This window comes from Leptinotarsa decemlineata, unplaced genomic scaffold (assembly GCF_025532065.1).
Source record: "Leptinotarsa decemlineata unplaced genomic scaffold, Ldec_3_MD MMD2_tig00002974_RagTag_RagTag, whole genome shotgun sequence".
In the NCBI taxonomy this organism is placed as follows: domain Eukaryota; kingdom Metazoa; phylum Arthropoda; class Insecta; order Coleoptera; family Chrysomelidae; genus Leptinotarsa; species Leptinotarsa decemlineata.
In genome coordinates, this window is record NW_027412578.1 from 4677777 (window position 1) to 4700590 (window position 22814).

Below are 22814 nucleotides of genomic sequence, written 5' to 3' on the forward strand. Positions count from 1 at the left end.
ACAATGAAGATTAATGTGAATATGTCGATGCTACCGTGAGGCCCGAAAAAATTAACAACAATTTCGTTTTGATCAAATTTGAACAAAAAATTGATTGTCTACTACGTAGCTAAAATTATAAGAGGTTATTCTAAAACGGAATTTGTGTTCTCGTATTTGAGAAAAAACAGGAAAATCCAACTCCTTTGTGTTTCCTAATATTGAGGAAACTGCTTTGGCATTTCTGATGTCACATTGGTTATTCCTAACCTGAAATCTCCAGGAGCTTCTACATCTAGGACCTCTAAATTTTAACATTTCCTACTGATTTTACATAATCAAATGTGCAATAAAGAGTAATTGAGACTTATAATCTTTCCCTATGCATCTTAGGAACTGTCAGAAGTAGAAATTTCTTCGGCCAGTTTTTTTTGTTGTGTAAAATATAAACTTATTGCTTATTAACCGTAACTTTCTCATCCCACCACGATTCTCATATGTACGTTATACTGTGCCTTTGCCTATATTTTCATTCATTTTTCTGATGAGCTGTTTATCGTTTGGTTAGCACCATCATCGGTAGAATTTTTTTCGAATCAAGCAACTTGAATGCAGCTGTTGTGATTGGCAACACTGACACTGCCACAAACTCTACTATGACACTGGCAACATGGATCTTTCATTCAGCGAGCACATGTTTTGCTTATATTTTGGCGGCTCAGTTTATTAATAAATAAATCAATTAAAATGAAATATATTCTTGTAACGGGTGGTGTAATAAGTGGTGTTGGTAAAGGAGTCATTTCCAGTTCTTTTGGAGCGATTTTAAAATGTTGTGGTATAGAAGTAACATCTATTAAAATCGACCCATACATTAACCTCGATGCGGGGACCTTTTCCCATATGAACATGGTGAGAACTAATAGTGTTAGGAAAAATGATTTTTATGTCATTATATAGACAGTGGCAAACTCCTGAAGGAAAGTAAAAAAAATAAATACATCAAAGAAAGATGTATAGATAATATGCACATAAGTCAATCTGATACAAACCCAAAAAAAAAGCTATCCCAAAAAACTATTTTGACATAGAAACATTGGATCCCAAAGAAATAACTTTTTCTCGTTCAGTTTTTATTCCAAACACAAGATTGCTACACAATGTTGTATATAAACAAGAATTCATATAAAATTTCACTGGCATTAAATGGAAAGTGTTTTTGAGACTTCAGAATAGCAATTAATCACACCTCGATTAGTGTTACAAAATCGTTCTACCACAGAGATTTGATTTTGTTACTGAATTGGATATTTCTCAATGTGAAAAATAAATGCATTATCCATTTGTATGTCACGTCTTGAAGTCTGCATATAATAAATATATCTTTTATATCAGACTATAAGATGTGTCACAGAAGTGAATACAGTATTTTGACTTTAGGAAATAAAAAATGAATATATATATATATATATATATATATATATATATATATATATATATATATATATATATATATATATATATATATTATATATATATATATATATATATATATATATATATATATATATATATATATATATATAATATATATATATATATATATATATATATATATATATATATATATATATATATGCATATAAAAAAAATCATAACTGTCAAATGATATCCAGATGACTAAACGGTAATTTGAACTATTAATTTCAGGAGAGGTATACGTATTAGAGGATGGAGGAGAAGTTGATCTGGATTTGGGCAATTATGAAAGGTTTCTGAACATTACTCTGCATCGAGATAATAACATCACAACTGGCAAGATTTATAAGCAAGTAATAGATAGAGAAAGAGAGGGTGATTACCTTGGCAAGACAGTTCAAGGTTAGTTTAGAACTCGCCCCTAAATGAAACACCAAGAAAAAAGTGCCTTTTTTATATTTTTTATTGTACATTTTGTTTTTTTTGCATTGGGGAGGCTTGAAAAATTATTGACAGTGGCAGAATTTGATTTTCCATTATAGGAGATAATTCAAATTCAAGTCTATTCAGAAGGAATTTTCAAAGGGCAAATGAAATAGAGTTGATTAAATACTGCCTGTTTTCGAAGATTTCCCTTTTAGCCGCAGTATCTTCCTCATTTGCGGAAATATCAGAAATCTCTACTTTGCTATGGTGACTCCTAATACGGACCTGTATTTTTACAGAGGTTTTTTATGCTCATATAATATTGTAGAATCATATTGATCTGAATTTTCCTGAGAGTTTTGGTGGTAATAACAAATTGTTGTTTATTGCAACAGGATTTACCCATATACAGGGCATACAGTAAAAGAACAGTACAGCAAGTAAATGAAATGATAACAATAAAATATCACATAATCTAAAAAGTCATAAAAAACGAATGAGTAAAAGAAAAGTCATTGCAATGATCATTTAGTAGTAACAGCAATAATGAAAACAAATATGTTTTTGGATTAGAAAAAAATGCGAACAAATCTTTCCATTCTTCAAGTACAGTTACTTTTTGTTTATTATTTGTATAGTGATTACAAATTGAATGATATATTTCGCACATTGATTTTTATCGGAAACTTCAATGTAATATTTGTTCTTGCTCTGCTAGCATTGAAGCAGACTGCAGTGTGAAACAATCTTTTTTTTTTCTAAGGAGATGAATAGTTTTCCTGGATTAAAAATTGAAGAATTATAAAAATTTGCTTTGAACTTTCCCTAGAAAGTCTAGACAACGGACTAATTATAATCCAATATTTAATTCAGATCTGGTCAGATCAGATCTGTGGTGAAGTATTTTAAGGGCATTATATTTGTAAATTTGAATAAAAAAAACCTCTTTGTTTTTGTACTGTAAAAATAATTTGTTTTCAATATTTTAGATTTGGCTATGTTGTTATGTAAGTTGTTTTTCTCACCATTGCTGAACATTTTCCAAGTCTCTTGTACCAATGATCAGTTGTTTACAGTTATGTATAAATATAAGTCTAGATTCCATAATAACAGTTTTATTCATACAAAAAATATATTTTTGCTGTTTTTTGGATATTTAACCTTCCACTATCTTAAATATTGATCAAATCTAAGTCTATAGAGAATCTGCCTCAAAACTTTTGACAATTTGCAAAAGTTAACTTGTTATTTTTCAGTTGTACCTCATATCACTGAAGCAATCCAAGAATGGGTGGAAAAAGTAGCTCAAAAACCAGTTTCAGCCTCCGGCAAAACTCCTGAAGTCTGTATCATTGAACTGGGGGGAATTGTAGGAGACATTGAGAGTATGGCCTTTGTTGAAGCATTCAGGCAATTCCAGTTTAGGGTCAAACGTGAGAATTTTTGTGTGGCTCATGTATCTCTTGTTCCACAGCCAAAAACAACTGGCGAACATAAAACTAAACCAACACAATCTTCAGTTAGAGAATTACGTGGACTGGGTCTATCCCCTGACATCATTGTATGTCGGTCAGAAAGGCCGATAGGTGAAAGTGTCAAGGAAAAAATTTCCAATTTTTGCCATGTTGCCCCACAGCAGGTTAGTAAATTTTCTCATTTTTACTTAGTTTTTTGTAATACGTCAAAATATTGAGCTCTGCGAAATTAAGAATGATTTTCAAGTCTTGTGACAAAGCAAGTATCAAGAATTGCAGACCTATCGGAATTTTCAGTTCAATACCCAAATTATTAGAAACACCATTTTTTTGCTGTATTATCAGTATATCTTGGGTGCTTTGGAAGATAAGTTTTTTCAGTGAATTTGATACAGTCAATCACAGTATTTTATTACGTCCAATCATATATTCATATATATCCCAAACAAACTACTTTAGATGAATGGTAGGGATTTTCAGTTCTTTTCATCAAATATTGATGAATTTAATTCAGTGATAGGCATTGTTCAGAAAATTTAACAGAATTAACACAACTCTAACCAAAAAACTTCTCTGATCATAATTGTTTTCAAAATTGTGTATTTTTCTGGCCTATTATTGTGAGTAAAATGTACATTTTTCACTCAGTGTTTGTCATAGCTGATTTTTATCAATATTATTACAACTATTTTGATGATTGCCATACATTAGATTATTTATTCAAGTAACACTTTAACAAAATAGTAACATGTGTTTCTGTATACAGTAGCTTCCTCAGTCGTTATCATACTCAAGTGTTTTCATAATGACTAGGAAAATTCTTTTCTATATTCTCACTAAAATAATTTTACTATGCATAGTGGTGGCCAAATTGAGAGAGAGTTGTAGCAAAATATTTGTTCTGTTAGGCGTTGTAGCTTTTTCAAGCTTGCATATTTATTTAGAATAATAGCTAAGCTAGGGTACTCTGATTCATGTAGAGATGCTTTTAAACAGCTGAAAATTCTTACAGTTGCACCTACATACTAGAGGCTAGTGCATACGTTTTCAAAAATAAATCCAATGTTCAGTCCCCTCTTCCAAATCATAATGACAATACTCGTTCAAAAGATCTAATTGTACCAAACGCTCATAGAACTTCTTTGTATAAAAAAAGCGTAGAGTACAGTGGGTGTAAATTATACAATATACTTCCAATAGCTCTTAAGAATTCCCCAAATATTAATGTATTCAAAAGGCAGTGGAAAAAATGCTACTTCAAAGGACTTGTTACACCATTCAAGAATTTACCAATCAACTAACCTGAGATCTTGAGCTTTAAGCACATTTGGTTAATGTGTTTACTTTCAATACTTGAGAAATTGTGTGTTGATTATATTTTATCTGCTTTTTTATGTTCTATAACTAGTTATATTCATATTTTTATATTTATATTATACTTTTATTACTTATGGATGTTTATCACTGTTTGTGTTATTGTGTTGTTTATATTATTTTAACTGGCTTATAATATGGTTATATGTAGTATTTACATTTATATGTTTTTACATTTACTTTTATAATTGACATTTTCTTCGTTTATTGGATAAGAAATAAATAATATCATTATTATTATTATAATTAAACCACAACCACATATTGAGTTCTCCCATCCATGACAATACATCTCTTAGTGAAGTTAGTAATAGTGAGGTCAACATGTCGAAGCTTTTGATAAGTTGATAGATACAGAATCACAAGAAAATCCATTTATACATGACATGTTGGTAATTAAATCAGTAGCAGCTACATCCACTTCTATGGGCACTTTTCTCTAGAACCTCAGATATGAAACCCAACAGAAAAATTGGGAAATAACTATTAGTGGAAATTTTATATATTCTTTGAATTCTGTAAAACAATATTTCCTAACCAATTTGGTGCAATTTTCAGATCATCAGCGTTCCAGACTTGAAATCAGTGTATGAAGTTCCTGTTTTCATGGAAAATCATGGAATGGCTGAATACCTCAGCGAAAGATTAAATCTCGGAATAACTCCTCTGCCTCCCATGAAGAAATACATGACCCAATGGATTGATCTGGGAAAACGAATGGCTCATCTGAATCAAGAAGTGACAGTTGGTATTGTGGGAAAATATACCAGACTCGAAGATTCATATACATCTATTACGAAAGCTTTGAATCATGCTGGCAATAAAATTGGTTATAGAGTTAACATCAAATTCATCGAGGCCTCAAACCTTGAGACAACCATGCTTTCCGATGATCCAGCTTCCTATCATAGTGCGTGGCATTCATTGTGTCTGTCTGAGTAAGTATTATTCACAAATATGTTATTATAAAAAAAGTAGTATTTATTGAACTATTTCTTCATCCGATGGAATACATTTTCTTCGTATCAGAGAATCTGACTTGCTATAGGCCTCGTATTAACAGGTTGAGCGCCAACTACTCCGATCGGAGTATTCATTCGGCGTTGGCTATAGGCAGTTTTAGCTGTATCTGTATCTGTAGAGTAGGGAGGGTGAGTGTAAGCCCACGCACTTAGGCTACGTGTGACCCATTGTACATCCTCCCGAGGAGTTGTCCTCCTAGGTCGTCATCCATCCATCCATCAGTTTTAGCTGTACTGGTGTCCTTCTAAAAACACTTGTTGAGCACCTGTTATAGTTGGTTATGCGGTTTTTATTTTTTGTGTCGTTAAACATGGATCTTTTGGATTGCAGAAAAAAACGTAATTTACATGTGTACAGTAAGAAAGCACTCACAGATGAAGAATCATTGCAGTGTTTGGAAGATAGTAGTGGTGACGAATATTTGCCAGAGTTCGAAGACGAATATCCCTCCGAATCAGAAAGTGATTCAGATGCATATGGTGATGACCAGTCGTTAGGAAATATTCCAGTTTTGGTTGTAAATACTAATTCAGCATTGACTAATGGGCAAAGGAATTTCAAGTGGACAAAAACAAATACCTTGAAACAGTTTACATTAAAAAATAATCAAAAGCAATTCCGGGCAGAGGCAGACCTATAGATTTTTTCTTATAATTGACGACACAAATTGCCTCAAAAATATGGTCAGCAGTCAACCTGTTAATTACAGAAATACAAAATAATACAATGAAAGTTACAAAACAATAATATAAATATGAAAGTGAATGAGTTGAATTTACAAATTAACAACAGTAAAACTAAAAGTTCAGTATATAATTTTTTTTTTCACAAAATTCATCTAATGAGCAGTAGGGTTCCTAGTTCAATGAATATCTATCTAAATGAAATAAATAGCAGATTTTTTTATGTTTTGACTATTATATTATCTATGTAAATTGTATATTGTGCCTCTAAGTGCACATAGTTTGTATTTTTAATTTTGTATTTGTACACGTTTTGACATACTCAGTGTCATCTACAGATGATCCAACTGAATAAATATTACTATAATAATTATTAAAAAAATCATTGAAATTATTGAAATCAAACTGGAGAATCTCGGCTCTAACTGTTTACACATCAGAGCACATCAATTATTGCTAATAACTTGAATAAGGTTATTTACCAAAAGATTGAATAATAATGGCCTTATATGAGATATCTGAGTTACACCCAATGGTACCCAAACTGGTTTAGAGATAGAACTTCAGACCATTTCGAAAAATATTTTCTCTTTCCTGTACTTTGGTAAATTTTTCAGTAGAAATATCCGTCTACTCCTCATTTAAAAAATAATATTCTGATCATATTTGTTCATGTCATAATACTTCATAACAATGAATGCAATTCGATCTTAAAAGTTAGATTTTTTTTTTCATTGTAGCTGTGTTGTGGTACCTGGTGGTTTCGGAAAACGAGGCGTTGAGGGCAAAATTGAGGCATGTAAATGGTGTCGAACTAATGATAAGCCATTTTTAGGAATATGTCTAGGCTTCCAAGCAGCAGTCATCGAATTCAGTAGAAATATACTCAAATTAGAAGGGGCAAATTCGACCGAAGTCTGTAAGGACACTCCTCATCCGGTGGTCATAGATATGGCAGAACACAATACTGGAGCTATGGGTGGCACAATGAGATTGGGGAAACAAACAACCGTATTCAAGTCATCAGCCGCAAATAGTAAAATACGTGAGTGAAAATCATGGTGTACATGATCTGAAAATGATTATATAACATGTGTGTGTCGAAGCTATTTTCCAGGTTTGTTGGCCGTGGTATATATGTTTTTATGCATGTCTTTTCGTCTATGACTTCGGTAAACAGTATTTGTGATGAGGCAATGGAAGAAGTTCTCTAGTTGTCTTCACAGTAGATTTCAAATTATGTATTTGTATGTCTATGATTTCATTTTATCGCTGATGAGCATGGCTCTGCTCCTTGGTTGAATAAAGTTATATGTTTACAATTAAGGGAAGCTGGACAGAAAAGCACGGTCAATTACTACAGCTACAACTGAGTCTATAAACAATATTCTGGAAAAGCTTGACAAAAGAAAATGTCCAATTGGAGGATTCTGTGACTTGAGCAAAGCTTTTGATTGTGTACCACACAATCGGCTACTAGACAAATTCTGGGCACTCTGCATTAGAGGAAGAACACATGATTGGTTCAGCTCGTTTCTTGCAAATAGAAATCAATATATATCATTATCTCATAACAAGAAAGGTCTCATCACTACATACTACTCCAGTACACTACCTATGAAAGTAGGTATTCCTCAAGGAAGTGTAGTAGTTCAATTCTGTTCTCCCTATATCTGGCAGACATCGTGAATTATCTATCAGAAATCAAAGTTATCTTGTATGCTGATGATCTGTCAATCTTGGTATCTAAAGAATCTTATGATTCAAATGAAGAAGCTGGTATTGATTTGATGCATAAAACTGCAAAATGGTTTTCAAAAAATAAGCTGTATATAAACCCAGCAAAAACTGAATTTCTCATCTTCCATACAAGACAAAAATAAATTGAAAATATCAACCTGACCTTAAACAACACGTACGTGAACCGTAATACCTCTGTTAAGTTCTTAGGTCTGAATATAAATGATAAATTAAATTGGGAAACCCACGTATCTGCTTTAATAAAAAATATTAACACCAAAATATTTCAAATACGCTGTATGCATAAGGTCCTGACAACTCCAGCGATGAAAAATTTCTATTTTGCAGAAATTCAGTAGAGACTGGCAAACGGAATCATAGTATGGCGACAATCACCTGCTGCCAAACGTCTCTTCATTACACAGAAAAAGTGCATTCGTGCCATGTTTTGCAAACCCCAAACAGAATCTAGTAGACCTCTCTTTAGAAAGCTACAAGTATTACCCCTTATTTCTCTTTACATATTGTAAACTGCTTGTTACAGTTACAAACATAGAAATACTTTCCTCTGTCGTAATGACATTCACGCTTGTTCCATCAAGAATCGGCATTTATCATTTTAACTTTTTACTCTGTAATTTTGCATTTTGTCTCTATAATCCAAATTTTTGACATGTCTTATACCACTTGTGGTCTTCAGATTAATAATAAATTTGATTTGATTTAAAATGAAAAGTCTAGCATAAGAACCTGCAGATCACGCCCAACAAATCCAGAACAGTTTTGACAAGTTATCCTTAAAAGCTAACAATATTTGATGTTTCAGAGCGTTTATATGGAAACAAAAGCCAAATCGATGAAAGGCATCGACACAGGTACGAAGTCAATCCAGAGTATATAGCTAGAATAGAACAAAGTGGACTTCAGTTTATAGGTATGATATTTTGAAAAATATGAGGTTCTAATTTCAATTTAATTAGTATATGATTGCATTTACACATCGGTTGTAATAACAGACAGGAGTCGTAACATCCACTGTCTCTAATTACAACCAACTTGCAAAAAACTGTCAGGAATGAGAAACATTCTAGATTGAAAAATTGAAAGCTACAAAACTGTTGAGACCATAACTGAGAGAGGAGAATGCATATAATGAATATTATAAAGTTCACTGTTCACAATGTAGCATTTTCTCGATTATGGCTAACGGAAATACAAATGTAACACAATAGCAGATTCTGTCATCCTTTAAATATTTCGAAAAAATGGATTATTTTCAAATAAAATTTCTTTTTACTTCACTTTTCCTTCAATAGGAACTTACAAGAAAAAAGATATTAGTTCTTTGACAACCTGTATCTCATCTGAGCAAATTAATCTCTTCAGGTGTGGACACAGACGAAAAAAGAATGGAAATATTGGAATTGGATGACCATACTTACTATGTAGGCGTTCAATACCACCCCGAATATCTTTCGAGACCAATGAATCCGTCTCCTCCATTCATGGGACTAATTTTGGCCGCCAAAGACCATCTCAAATCGTACCTTGCTCGAGGTTGTAAACTGTCTCCAAGAGAATCTGACTATTACGATTCAGGTGAGTTTTATTGTTGTCATGTTTTAAAATTAGTTGGAGTTTTACGCTATAGTTACTATATGCTTCTAAACATTGTTTTGTTGATAATTTATATTAATTCCAGAAGAAGAATTTCCTGTTCTGACTGTCAAACTGCCAAATGGAAATACGGATCAGGATGATAATAGCAGTGCTTACAGCAGTTCCAGCATACCTTCGTTATGAAATACTTTAGCAGGAATGTTTGATTCTTCCTGTTGATTATAGTAACATTCTGTTCTGGGATTCAAATGGATTTCAAATGTTTGAATGAATAACCAGCCAAGTGACTAGTCTTCATGTTATTTCTTCCAAATAATTGTAAATTATTTCCTAACATAAGGCTAAAAATGAATTGTCCTAAGAATTTATAAATTAAGTTTCCATTGATTTGTTACCTTGAAGGTTTACATTTTTTGTAAATAAAATAATGCTAGGTATGTTAGATACCTTTGGTGATTCAAATATAAATATATTATTTTTGTAAATGTAAAGTGAATATTTTGGTTTTGTGGGACTTGAAATTTTCATGAATAAGGTTATAAAGAAATCAGTTTTGTGTAATTAGTTGTTATCTTCTATTTTCTTTTCACTTTAGGGGTTAATACGCATGATGACAGATTTTGAAATACTGACATATAATGTTGCAAAATTATAGTTACAACATGTACTCTACTCGAACGTAACGTTACGTTCAAGTAGCATACATGTAAAAACTAGAAACTCTGCCATAAATTTGGTGATAACTATTGTGGAATTGGCCGCGGTGGTAGTGCGCCCGACTCACGATCGGAAGGCCGTGGGTTCGATTCCCGCCTCGACCAGATATTTTTCTCGAGAGAATTTATCTGGTTGAAGCTGGGATGATTCTGCAACCGTGTTAGGAATCACACGTTAAAAGGTAAGACCTCGTTAGTCCTTAGCTCGCACAAGTTTCTCAACTTCTGAGAGTTGTCGTTCGTATGGGGGCGACAGCTGATTAACGGAAAAACAGATTTTAAACAGATTTTTTTTTATTAAATATGAATTCAATGCGTGTTTGGTAATCCATTGATAAGGTTTCATTGAATAAATACATCATTTTGGTGATTTTTACTTGTCATCATGCCTATTGATGTTTTTAGACAAATGAATAAAATAACCTGTTTCGTTCGTGCCAGTGATTGAACTGTCAAGTCAAATCGTGGCTATAACATGTGAATAAATATTTTTCCAAAACATTTCTTCAGTTATAATTGAAGGAAGTTATAACTTCCAATTGTCATTTAAAATCATAAACTTCAATATGGAGTTCATTGATATAGAAATACAGTTCACTAGGTGTAAATTTTCGATTAGAACAGGTGAATATTTGTTTCTGTTGACAAAATGTTTCATAGTCTGCTTTAAGGACTCAAAAACAAAAATAAAAAGTGCTGAAGCTTTCAAAGGTGTTTCAGTTATTTTCCATATTTTAATTTCTTGAATATCAAATGTGTTATAGTATTCAAATGAGTCACGAATGTTTATTATAATACACTAATCAAATAATCTCATAATATAACTTGCAGTGTCACTTAGAAGATGTCTATAAGTGTGATACAAGTAAACTGGTCAAGATTTGCCTGAATTGATCTTCCAGCTCATCATTTAAGATATATAACATGAATATCACGCATACATAAAAATTATAAAAAACAACTGCAAGATTTTCAGACTTTCGTGACAACACAGTCAAAAGCTTTCTCTACATCAAGAAATCACTAAGTGTGGCTATATTCTTGTTTAATGATTGATAAATTGAATTTGTTATTAATAATTATAATAATATTTATTGATTTCTTTAGGACATCCTAATATACATACATTATTTTAAAAATATATGGATTTGAGATTTATATATACAGAATTCTTCAAAATAAGTTGGAAGCAAGTTATGTGTTAGTTTGAAAATGAATATCATTGCTAACTCATACAGTCTCTGAGAATCAGACAGCCATTGCAATGTACTTAACATGTTTGATATACTAGAATACCTATTCACTTGTAAAATAATCCTCATTCCATGATTCTGTAACTTTTGTAAAGCAGATACCTTATTTTGGTCAAATGAGTGAGTATAACAAACTAGCACAATAATCAAAATGGGGTTGGATTACACAATTATATAATGTAATTTTTGAGTACATCGAAAGCTGAGATGAAATTCTTGAGAAAAAATATATTCCACCATGAAACCTAAGTATTTGAATTCACTTACAAACTCTATTACATCACCTGTAATTTGTAATATTATGTTGAGATTGTTGACGAGTGATAGCTTATAATCAGTTGATAAGATCATATATTTTGTTTTGGAGGTGTTGAGTTTCAGTTTATTGCGATTCATATACTTGAAAACATTTCTTAGTTCATTATCCATTTGATCAGCTACTGTTTCTATATTATCTCCTGAAGTTGATAGAGTGTTGTCAGTCAGGCTTTCTACTACTCCATTTTTTTTTGTATCAGATGGAGTAGTAGAAAGCCAAAAACTTTCTTTCCCAAAAAATCTGATTTTTATTCCACAACGAATATTTGAAATACAAACTGAGTAGAGAAAAGTATCTTCTGTATAATTCAGTGTTCATATGAAAGTAGCTGTTTCAGGAGGACTTTCTTTCAGTTTGTGTCTGAAAGTTACTTCTTTGCATGATCTACACATCCATGTATAGAGTTACTTCCTTCCTTTCTTTGGAAGACTCCCTCATCCTTCTTTTTTTGTATCAAGATGGAGTAGTAGAAAGCCAAAAACTTTCTTTCCCAAAAATTAATCACTCCTAAAAAATATAACCCCTTCAATTCAAACTTTTTTAGTACTTTTTCTATAATAACATTATATTTCTTGGACTTTGTCAATTAGATGCAAATCTTCGGACAATAAAGTATATTTTGATTTGATTTGAACTTTCCATAAAGACCGACTTGTACTTGGTGTGTTGAATACCTTGTTTTGATAATAGTGTTTCCTTTTTTCTTTCATCAATAAATGGTGTTTTTCTTAGTTTCTTTATATGCAGGTTCAAGAATAGGATATCAATTTTTCAGCATGAACAAATCTTTCAAAAATGTTATTGATTCATCCACTAATCTCTTGTTATCTTTACAATAGAATGTTTCTGAGCAAAATTTATATTGAGAAGATGAAGTATCGTATCATAGAAAATGTTGAAAGCCACTTTGAATATGTCTATGCCAACGATATATTCCCAATTTTCCAGTTTCAAGAAAATAGAAATGGATAATGGATTTTAAAATAAGGAGGTTTACTAATATGAGTTGCCTGCATTCTGTTTCGGTTAGTTTTTGTGTTTGACCAATGCTCTATAAATTTTCTGTTCCACTGATTTTGTTTTATCGTCGTTTTATTTTTTGTTATATTATGTTATACTCGAAATCAATTAAGATGATCAGCTATAATAACTCTGGGCTATTACGTTGATATCAGTAACAAGTCCAAATGTTGGTACTATTTTGGGAATTAGTGAGTAATTCAGGCTTTTCCCGAGTAATAATTTTCAATGAGATGTAAGAATTTTAAATGGCAAGATTACTACAGATCAAGAAACATTTCCAGCGATGAATAAAAAATTAATTGGTAGTAAAAAACATTTACTTTTAAAGAAATTTCAATTTGGAAGTATTAGGTTTTTACAAAAGTTTTTTTCGTTTGAATGTCATGTGTTTTGTACTCTATGCATTGATGCTGTTTATCATTTCCAAATTGTTTGCCTCTTCAACTTATTTCTACATGATATCGTTAAACGATTTTCGGACAATGTTTCTCTACGAATTCAAATTGGACCAATGCGCTGGCAATGATGAATGCACTGTTCGAAGTTGATTTGCGAAGATGAGTCTCGAAGTGGTCGACCTACAGTAATTCAGGACGAGGATTTGAGGACCCTGGTGGAGACTGATCCATCAAAAATGGTACGTGGGATAGTGGAAGAAAGGGACGTCAGTTCCCATGCGGTTTTCGATGGTTTGAAACGTATCGGAAAGGTCGACAAGCTCGAAAAGTGGGTGCCCCACGATCGACAGAAAGTGCCACGTTTCGAGTTTTGTTTTTCTTTGCTTTTACACAACCATTGGATCCGATCATCACGTGTGATGAAAAGTGGACACGTTCAAGACAGTAGTTGGACACCAATGAGCCACCCAGGCACTTCCCAAAGGCAAAAACCCACTAAAAAAGAACAAGGTTATTGTATTGGTTGTCAGCGGCTGGTGTGATTCACTATAACATTCTGCAACCGTGTCAGAAGAGTCCTATTGTGAGGAAATCGACTTGTACCGAAAATGCGTCAGCAGCAGCCGGCAGTGGTCAACAGAAGAGGTCGGATCCTGCCCCACGACAACGCTCGTCTGCACATTTCAAAAATCACTGTCCGAAAATTGAGCGAATTGGGCGTCGAAGTTCTGCTTCACCCACCGTATTCCTCTCGCTAACCAACTACCACCTTTTCAAGCACTTCGATATTGGCAAAGGTGCACTAATTTGAATGTCGCTTTTTTTGATTAAATTGAATAAGTATTCACTGAGATATTATCACAGAGTTTAAAGTAGACTCATAAAAACGGCCAAAACTCTTGAAACAACCTAATATTAAAACAAAAAAAATGAACTTTCTTTGCAGAAAAACTGGAAATGTACCTATCCTTCTTGGTCAAGTACAGTAATGACATTAATTTTGTCATTTATCTAGTTAGATTCAAGCCCTTAAAAGAGTCTTATGGTACATTATAAGTTCGCTATTAACTCTTTATCACTTTTGATATAATATAATTGTATCATTTCCTAATAAATAAGATTTATTACTTTTATCGGAACCAAAAATCTACTATGAAGAACAAGATATGAAACCTTCCGGGAGAATATAGGGCCTAGCATCCCCAATAACACTGGAAAAATTAGGGTTTTAAAAATGATTTTTAGATATTTGAAAGCAAGCACATATATCCCTCCATTTTAAAATTTTTGAGCAAATTTTAGGCAGACGGTTGGGTATCTGATGTCTATCTGATAAAGGGATATGGTATATGGTAGCTCCACTAGTAAAAAATGAAGAAAGATATACAAAAGAAACTATTGACATTCTTGAAAACAAGATGTAGTTAGTAGTATCAAATTATTTTATGTGGGTCGACATTGTTTGATTTATGTTAACCCCATCCGTAGTTTTGAATCTTGAAAAGCTGTTAATAAAGCATAACAAAAACAAGATTTTTTCTTTGATGAAAATATATTCAATCAAGAATATTATTAAATGAAGAAAAACAATACGTGTATTTATTTGATGATTCGATTGGTTTCATCATTTACATATTATTTTTCTTTTACATTCTATGAACTTTTAGAACGTGCCTGGAAAAAAATTATAACATTTGATCTTCACAGAAAAATAATTTGAAATGATGTCCCTGGTCTGGAAGACCCTGAAATCATGGTAAACATGTTGAATTTGAGTGTAATTTTAGATAATCATAATATAACACAAAATCATTGAAACTATTGATAATCTATTGACTTTAACAATGCTTTCACTTCCTGCAGGAATTGGAGAAGGTGTGATAGTGGACGTTGCGGAAGTGGTGCCGTTGGTGATAGTTGTGGGAGTGGTACCATTGGTGATACTTGCGGGAGTGGTACCGTTGGTAATAGTTGCGGAAGTGGTGTCGTTGGTGATAGTTGTGGGTGTGGTGCCGTTTGTGATAGTTGCTGGTGTGGTGGTGTTGGTGTTAATTATGGGTGTGGTGCCGTTTGTGATAGTTGCGGGTGTGGTGATGTTGGTGATACTTGTGAGTGTGGTGCCGTTTGTGATAGTTGCGGGTGTGGTGGTGTTGGTGTTAATTGTGGGTGTGGTACCGTTTATGATAGTTGCGGGTGTAGTGGTGTTGGTGTTAATTGTGGGTGTGGTGCCATTTGTGATAGTTGCGGATGTAGTGATGTTGGTGATATTTGTGGGTGTGGTGCCGTTAGTGATAGTTGTGGAAGTGGTATCGTTGGTGATACTTGTGGGTGTGGTACCGTTAGTGACAGTTGCGGGTGTGGTGGTGTTGGTGATAGTTGTGGGAATGGTGCCATTGGTGATAGCTGTGGGGGTAGTGTCACTGGTTGGGATACTGGTGGTAGTGCCGTTGGTAGCGTTGGGTGTTCGATAGTAATTATGTAGGTGTTCTCTGAAGTAATTCATCCATAGTAAATTCGCTTCAGCAGTTGCTAATGAATTGTTAGCAGATAGCAGATGTTCGTTTCCTAGTTCTCCACTCCATATGAACTGTTTCAACTGGCAAAAAACAATAAATTTGTTAATTCAAAAAGTAATAAAGTATTAGCAGGTATTTTTTGCAGGAGAAAATAATATAATATACAGTATTTGGTTTGGCGTCCTGGTAACTATTTTAAATTATTTGTTAAAATTCACAAAACAATTTTGGGTTCGGGAATTGAAAAAGAAAAAGATTATTTCTGGAAAACTTTCAAATTGACATTTTTTTATATAAATTGGACATTTATCGCATTTCATTTTCAATATATATATATATATATATATATATATATATATATATATATATATATATATATATATATATATATATATATATATATATATATATATATATATATATATATATCGTTTTCGATTGTAAATAATTTGAGACATCAGCTTGTTTTACTTACCTGATCCACTTGGTTTTGCGTGGTAATTTTGTTAGCAATATCACTTATAATTCTGGATATGGAGTTGAAGTTTGGATATCTAAAACAGAAAATTCATTGTAAATTCTCAGGATTTTATATTTTCTCTGTGTGGATAAAATAATTTAAAATTCGTTTTCGATGTCAAGTTAGGTGATGTGCATATCTGTCACCGAAATAAAACTTAAAACGTTTTGTTCATGTGGCTATAAAATGTTACTGCCGTTGAATTTGAATTAACGTAAAGAAAAAGGAAATTTTCAACAAAACACCCTAACTTAACATTAGTAAAATGTGATTTTCAAAATATTAACTGTTATCTGAGAAACTGTAAAACATACTGGTAAATCTGTAACTATTTAAAGAAACAATTATCATTTCACAGTTGACTTTCACATTTTCGATTAGACTTGATTTGATATAACAGAGTGATAATCTTAAGCTCTGCGTTAGTAGGAAAATGTATGAATACAATATAGCTCAAAGTATTACATTTTACACGTTGGGATAATAACATATTCGTAAGAAAGTTAACTTACTTTTGAACAACTTGTAGAGGATTTGTGACCAAAAAGTTGAGTGTTATATCAATTCCTATCGTGTTTCCATTCAAGACAGAAGAAAAAACTTCAAAGCGGTCCTTTGGACGAATTCCAGAATCACTTCTCAATGTTTTATCGAGGTACCTATAAAAAAGACTGGTTTCAAATATATCTTTACTGTAACGAATAATAATAATAATAAACGCAGGAGATAACTGTTGAGGTAATAATATTTTGGGATAGGCTAACATTACATTTTCTAACTTGAAGAAAACAATTCTCCAACTCACCCTTCCAACAAAGTTACATTTTTGGTACATCCCAAAGAAGAAAGTATGGTAATTTTCTCAGTAGCTATAGTTGTGTTCAAATATTTATTCCATAAAAAGTCCCAATTGCTGCTGCTCGTATCATCCCTCAACCCATTGCAATACACTATATTTCTCAAATTCTTGTCGGGCCTGAAAAAAAAACATTTTAAAGTCGTAACCTTCTGATGAAGCTTGAAAGTTGGAGTACTCTTTATACTACATAGAACACGCACACACCAACTCCCCAGGTAGTGACACGTTTAAACTTTTTGTAACTTGACGTCGGGGTCTCAATCTCCCACTCCCAAGACTCTTCTGTTGGTCTGGCTGATGCCCTGTGCCTCAGTGGGAATGGTTCGTAGAAAGGTGAAAATTTTGATTGTTGGCTGCGAATACTGTTCTTATATCGTGCTTCTTCAGAATTCGGTTCACTTTGTCGGTAACTCTATGAATATGAGGAAGAAAAGCTCTTGGGTGGTCCGTCTGTTCATCAGGCTGTTTGGGATGTGATGCGGGTTTGCGAAGATGGACGGATCTTTGTATTTGGTATAGGCGTTTTGTCGAAGAGCAGATTTGAGTTCCTCTAGTTCTTTGGATCTATTGTGGCTGTCAGTGAGTCTAGACTTACGTATACCTAAGGGAATTCAAAACGGTATTAAACTGGACAAAATGATGATGGGACTTAGCATTGACGTAGCGATTGGTATGAGTTGGTTTTCCGTAAAGAGTCTTTTAGAAGAAATCATCGGATTTTGTTATGAGAAAGTCCAGAACTTCCATTGCGAATTTTAGGTCGGAATGTTAGGAGTAGATGTGGTGTAGGAATGTATGAAGACTTTCAAATCTATGAGGCCATATAGCAATGACGCAATTTTACGTATCGGAGCCAACACGTTGGTTTGTGGTCAGACATGACAGTGGCTCTGGTTTCAAACTCTTCCGTGTAAAGGTTTGAAAGGACAGGAGAGAGTGGAAACATGGAAACCCATGGGGGAGCCTTTCATTTGTTTATAAATTTTGCAGTAGAAAAGGAAATAGGTGCTTGATATATAGTGGCTGATGAGGTTGAGAGTGTCTAGAAATTGACCGAATCCTATCGTTGATTGTTGACATTCGATACGTGTTTCTGCTGAATGAATGTGTAATATCCTGAGAAGCTTAGAAGCAAAAAAGCGACGCTTTAAATCCACTGAAATATAAGGGCCTGTTTTATTCTAGCAGAAAATCAAGTGTATCATACTAGAAACACATTGACGTAAGGCACCATTTCATACATGAAGCACTTCAGAACAAATTGTCCTTGCAGCATATCTCAACCGGCGACATGATTGCGGATTTGTTAACAAAATGTTTACCCCATCCTCATTAGACTCACCTTGTTCCATTCATTTTGTACGATGAATATCTATTGCGAGATGCCTCAATGCACTGACTGTTTCCTAGAGAGCAAGCCCAAGATAGTGTTAAACCCTGTTTCAGAATGTCAATGTGATAGGCGTCGTTCAGTCTATCAAATGAGGTAGAATCATAGAGATTTGTCATCAATCTTAAAAGGTGTTTCTGAAAAAATATGTACAATTTTGCTTGATAGAAAATCGGAAACCGAAATTGAATTACTTATAACCTATGACAAAACTGAAACTTGAATCTGACTCAAAATACAATGAAATGAACAGTTATTGAACTTTATGAATTTTGGGCATAAAATATTCAGGTATTGACTCAAAAGGTACCAAGGATTATCGACAAGTTGAAGATATTTTTCTTGTCGTCTGTCTTTCCTTTTTGGTATTGTTCAGCTTGTTTTTTGGTGCATTCATTATTGGATGTTGAATAAAATTGAAGTTGACTAATTATGCAGTTTTTTTGAAGAAATTCATTAGAGAAATAATGGTTCACAAATATATGGTGTCATATTGTGAAAGTGTAAAACGTTTTATTGGAATTTGAGTGAAAATAATGAGCCATACAAGTAGTTTACTGTATATTATATGGCATGTTTCGATATATGGAAGTATTCTTCGGTTTCCCAAATCTTACCGATATCTGTTGACCTAATACAGAGTCGCTTCCAACTCGTTCTAACAAGAAGTTAAATCCATCGAATGCAACCTTCCAGCTGAAATAGGATGTGTCATTTGCCAAGAATTCTATTAAGTCGAATACTTGTGAGTAGTTTGTCTTTTGGATTCTTGCTAAGTTGAAGAGATCGTCGACTATTTGAGCTCTGTGTATTTTCTGATTTGAGAGCGGTTCCTATTCTGCTCCACAACTCATTGTCATAATTTACTCTGAAGTATCCTGGAAATAAAAAAAAAACAATATAAGAAACTATGTTACTATTATCACTTCAAGTGAAAATATATCATTATTAGGTGGGACAAGAAGTATAATAAAGTATTGTTGTAAATGGTGCCCGAAAGAAAATAACGTCGGCCGCCACTGGTAACCATAAACCAATGGTGATCGCGCGAATGTACGATGATTCCCCGCCACTCGAGAAGCAGCGAAAATAATGCTACCGACTTCGACAGAAATTTCTACGGCATTCGTTTACGATATTTAAACACTAGCTGCGAGCATATCAACACAGTCAAGTGGAAGCTATTGCTTCCTAGATCACGCGAAGTGATCTAGTAAGGCGATAGACGTTCAAATAATAGTTACATATTTAGTTGAAGTGTTTGTTGTATTTAAAGTGAAATAAAGTTAAGTTTGAATATTCAGTGTAGTCAATCATTTGGTGTCGGAAGTGGAATTATTGACTGGAATTTTATTGTTTTATGGTGAAAACAAGGAGTGTCGATTACGACGGAATGGAAAAGCTTGAGAAAATGTTTGAGGCTTTACAAGCGAGCCTGGCGGAGAATGAAGAACGCAGAAGAGAGGAAGAACGATTATGTCGAAACGAAGAACGTGAATTACTACTAGGTATTTTGGAAAAACCGGAAAGAAATAGAGAGGAATCCCTAGCTAGCTGGGTATCCCTGGCGTTGGCAAAATTTGCATCCAGAAACTATCAGAAGGAGAATTTATCACCAGACGTGATAAGGTAGCGGGCAGAGACTCCTTTATGGACAGCTTTGATAGGAGATAAGCTCCCCTACCTCCCGCCGCTTTGGGTTCCCTCTGACCTGGAGGGTAGCAACCTGAAAGGGTCCCTTGTCCAGGGATATGGACAGCCAATTTGAGGAATTGCCTGACCATGGTGTGGTACGGTCTTTAACAGCCTCTAAGGGTGACACTACCTTTCTGACGAGGCAAGATATCATCGTAGCGCTGAAGGAGGATCTTGTCTTGAAAACTGTATGAGAATGGATTGCCAAAGGAGCGAGACCGGAATGGCAAGAGGTTTCCAAGCACGACCAGAAGGAAAAGGGTTACTGGCTCCAATGGGACTCCATGAGCATTCGAGATGACCTACTCACTCGTAAATGGGAAAGCTTGGTTGGAAGAACCCATAAATTCCAGATTATCCTTCCTAAGAAGCGTATCCTGAGTATCCACGAACAGCTTCACGATCGTCGCACTGGAGGGCATTTCGGAGTAAAAAGAACTCTAGCGAGGGTGCGTAAGAGGTACTATTGGATCAATTGCCGCCGAGACGTGGAAGAGTGGTGTAAGCGCTGTGACCTGTGCTCTTCGAGAAAGGGTCCGAAGACAAGGCAAAGAGGAAAGTTGAAGCAGTACCTCAGTGGAAGCTCTTTCGAAAGAATCGCAGTCGACATTTTGAGACCACTGCCTATGACCACATCCGGTAACAAGTACCTTATGATTGTGATGGAATACGTCTCCAAATGGCTTGAAGTAGTAGCCTTACCCAACCAAGAGGCTGAAACAGTGGCAGAAGCCCTGTTGCAGAACGTAATTGCCAAACACAGAGTACCCCAAGAACTACACTCGGATCAGGGCCGCAACTTCGAATCGGATTTATGGAAGAAAATGATGACTCTGTTGGGAATGAAGAAGATAAGAACAACTGTTATCCATCCACAATCCGATGGAGTGGTCGAGAGGCATAATCGCACCATCAATAACTACCTCTCGATGTTTGTCTCCGAAAATCAAAGAGACTGGGATAAATTGGTTTCTCTTTTTCTGTTGGCATACAAGAGCTCCCAACATGACGCGACAGGTAATACACCATCCATATTGTAAACTGGTAGGGAACTGAAGCTTCCGATAGATGTATTGTGTGGCAGTCCTTTCGATGAATCTCAAGAGGTACCTCTTTCAGAGTATGTGAATAACCTGAGGAAGACACTGGAAATTGTACACGAATTTGCTTTGCAAATTACAGCTTTTCAGCGACAGGATGAAGATAAAATTTGACAAAAAGTCGCTGCCAGAGAGCTTCAAGGAGGGCGATGCAGTGTGGCTCTACCAACCCCAACGTCGGAAAGGTTTGTGTCCCAAGTTGCAGAGACCATGACAAGGACCTTACTTGGTAACTGAAAAGATAAACGATCTGGTGTACAGAATTCAATTATCACCCAGAAGCAAGCATAAAGTCGTCCACATAGAGAGGCTGAGTCCTTACATGGGTCGTGATGTCCCCTCTTGGAATTTTGTTCGGGGCAAATAACCTCAGGGAAGTAAAATCATGCCCGAAAGAAAATAATGCCGGCCGCCACTGGTAGCCATAAACCAATGGTGGCGTAGCTAAGAGCGCGCGAATGTACGATGATTCCCCGCCACTCAAGAAGCAGCGCGAATAATGCTATCGACTTCGACAGAACTTCGGCGAAATTTCTACGACATTCTTTTACGATATTTAAAGGCTAGCTTCGAGCATATCGACACAGTCAAGTGGAAGCTACAGTGCGGTACGCGAAGTGATTTAGTAAAGCAATAGACATTCAAATAATAGTTAAATTTTTAATTGAAGTGTTTGTTGTATTCAAAGTGAAATAAAGTTGGGTTTGATTATTTAATGCAGTCAATTATTGGTGAACCCACGGGGAAAAACGTCACAGTATTGAAAATTCGGCGAATGAACCAGTTTTATTAAAAATATTCAAATTGTTACAATTTTCTATGAAATAAAGGTATAAAATATTGCAATCGTCCATGTACGCTGGATCGCCAATCAGAGCGAATGACATCACGCCCCAGTAAATATGGCTATGTTTGTAGAATCTAGAACTTACTGAAGCACAGAAGGCCATATATTTTTATCACTTGTTCTTTTTTGTAAATTACGACTATGAAACTCGAAATTTCGACTTTAATCCCAAAATTATGACTTCAAATTTAGAATTTCGACGAAATTCGTCCTCTGTCTTTCACTGTAGCTTTCACTGCAAGGCAACCATTTGTAAACCAGAGTCCAAATATAACGCATTTAGTATTCAACACCAGACAGCGCTGTTTCGATCTGCCATAGGTCTCATCAGTGGTGCAAGGCTGAAATATCATGGCCCGTGCTTAGAATTGTCTTTTAA

At 34.4% G+C, this 22814-nt stretch overlaps 2 protein-coding genes across 2 annotated transcripts in view; one reads left to right on the forward strand and one right to left on the reverse strand.

The window, feature by feature from the left end:
• Positions 1–637: 637 nt before the first annotated feature.
• On the forward strand, positions 638–11225 carry LOC111505375 (CTP synthase). Its single transcript, XM_074177310.1, is given in 9 exon segments — positions 638–874; positions 877–891; positions 1690–1860; positions 3141–3523; positions 5292–5671; positions 7180–7484; positions 9006–9113; positions 9566–9778; positions 9882–11225. Coding segments are annotated over 9 exon segments (1824 nt in total). The 5' UTR covers positions 638–726; the 3' UTR covers positions 9983–11225.
• LOC111505365 (membrane alanyl aminopeptidase) overlaps positions 10640–22814 on the reverse strand; it is a 43085-nt gene continuing 30910 nt past the window's right edge. The window contains 7 exon segments of the mRNA XM_074177309.1: positions 10640–16104; positions 16500–16578; positions 17057–17203; positions 17350–17520; positions 18746–18930; positions 19411–19603; positions 19605–19671. Coding sequence (XP_074033410.1) covers positions 15292–16104; positions 16500–16578; positions 17057–17203; positions 17350–17520; positions 18746–18930; positions 19411–19603; positions 19605–19671 — 1655 coding nt within the window. The 3' untranslated portion in view covers positions 10640–15291.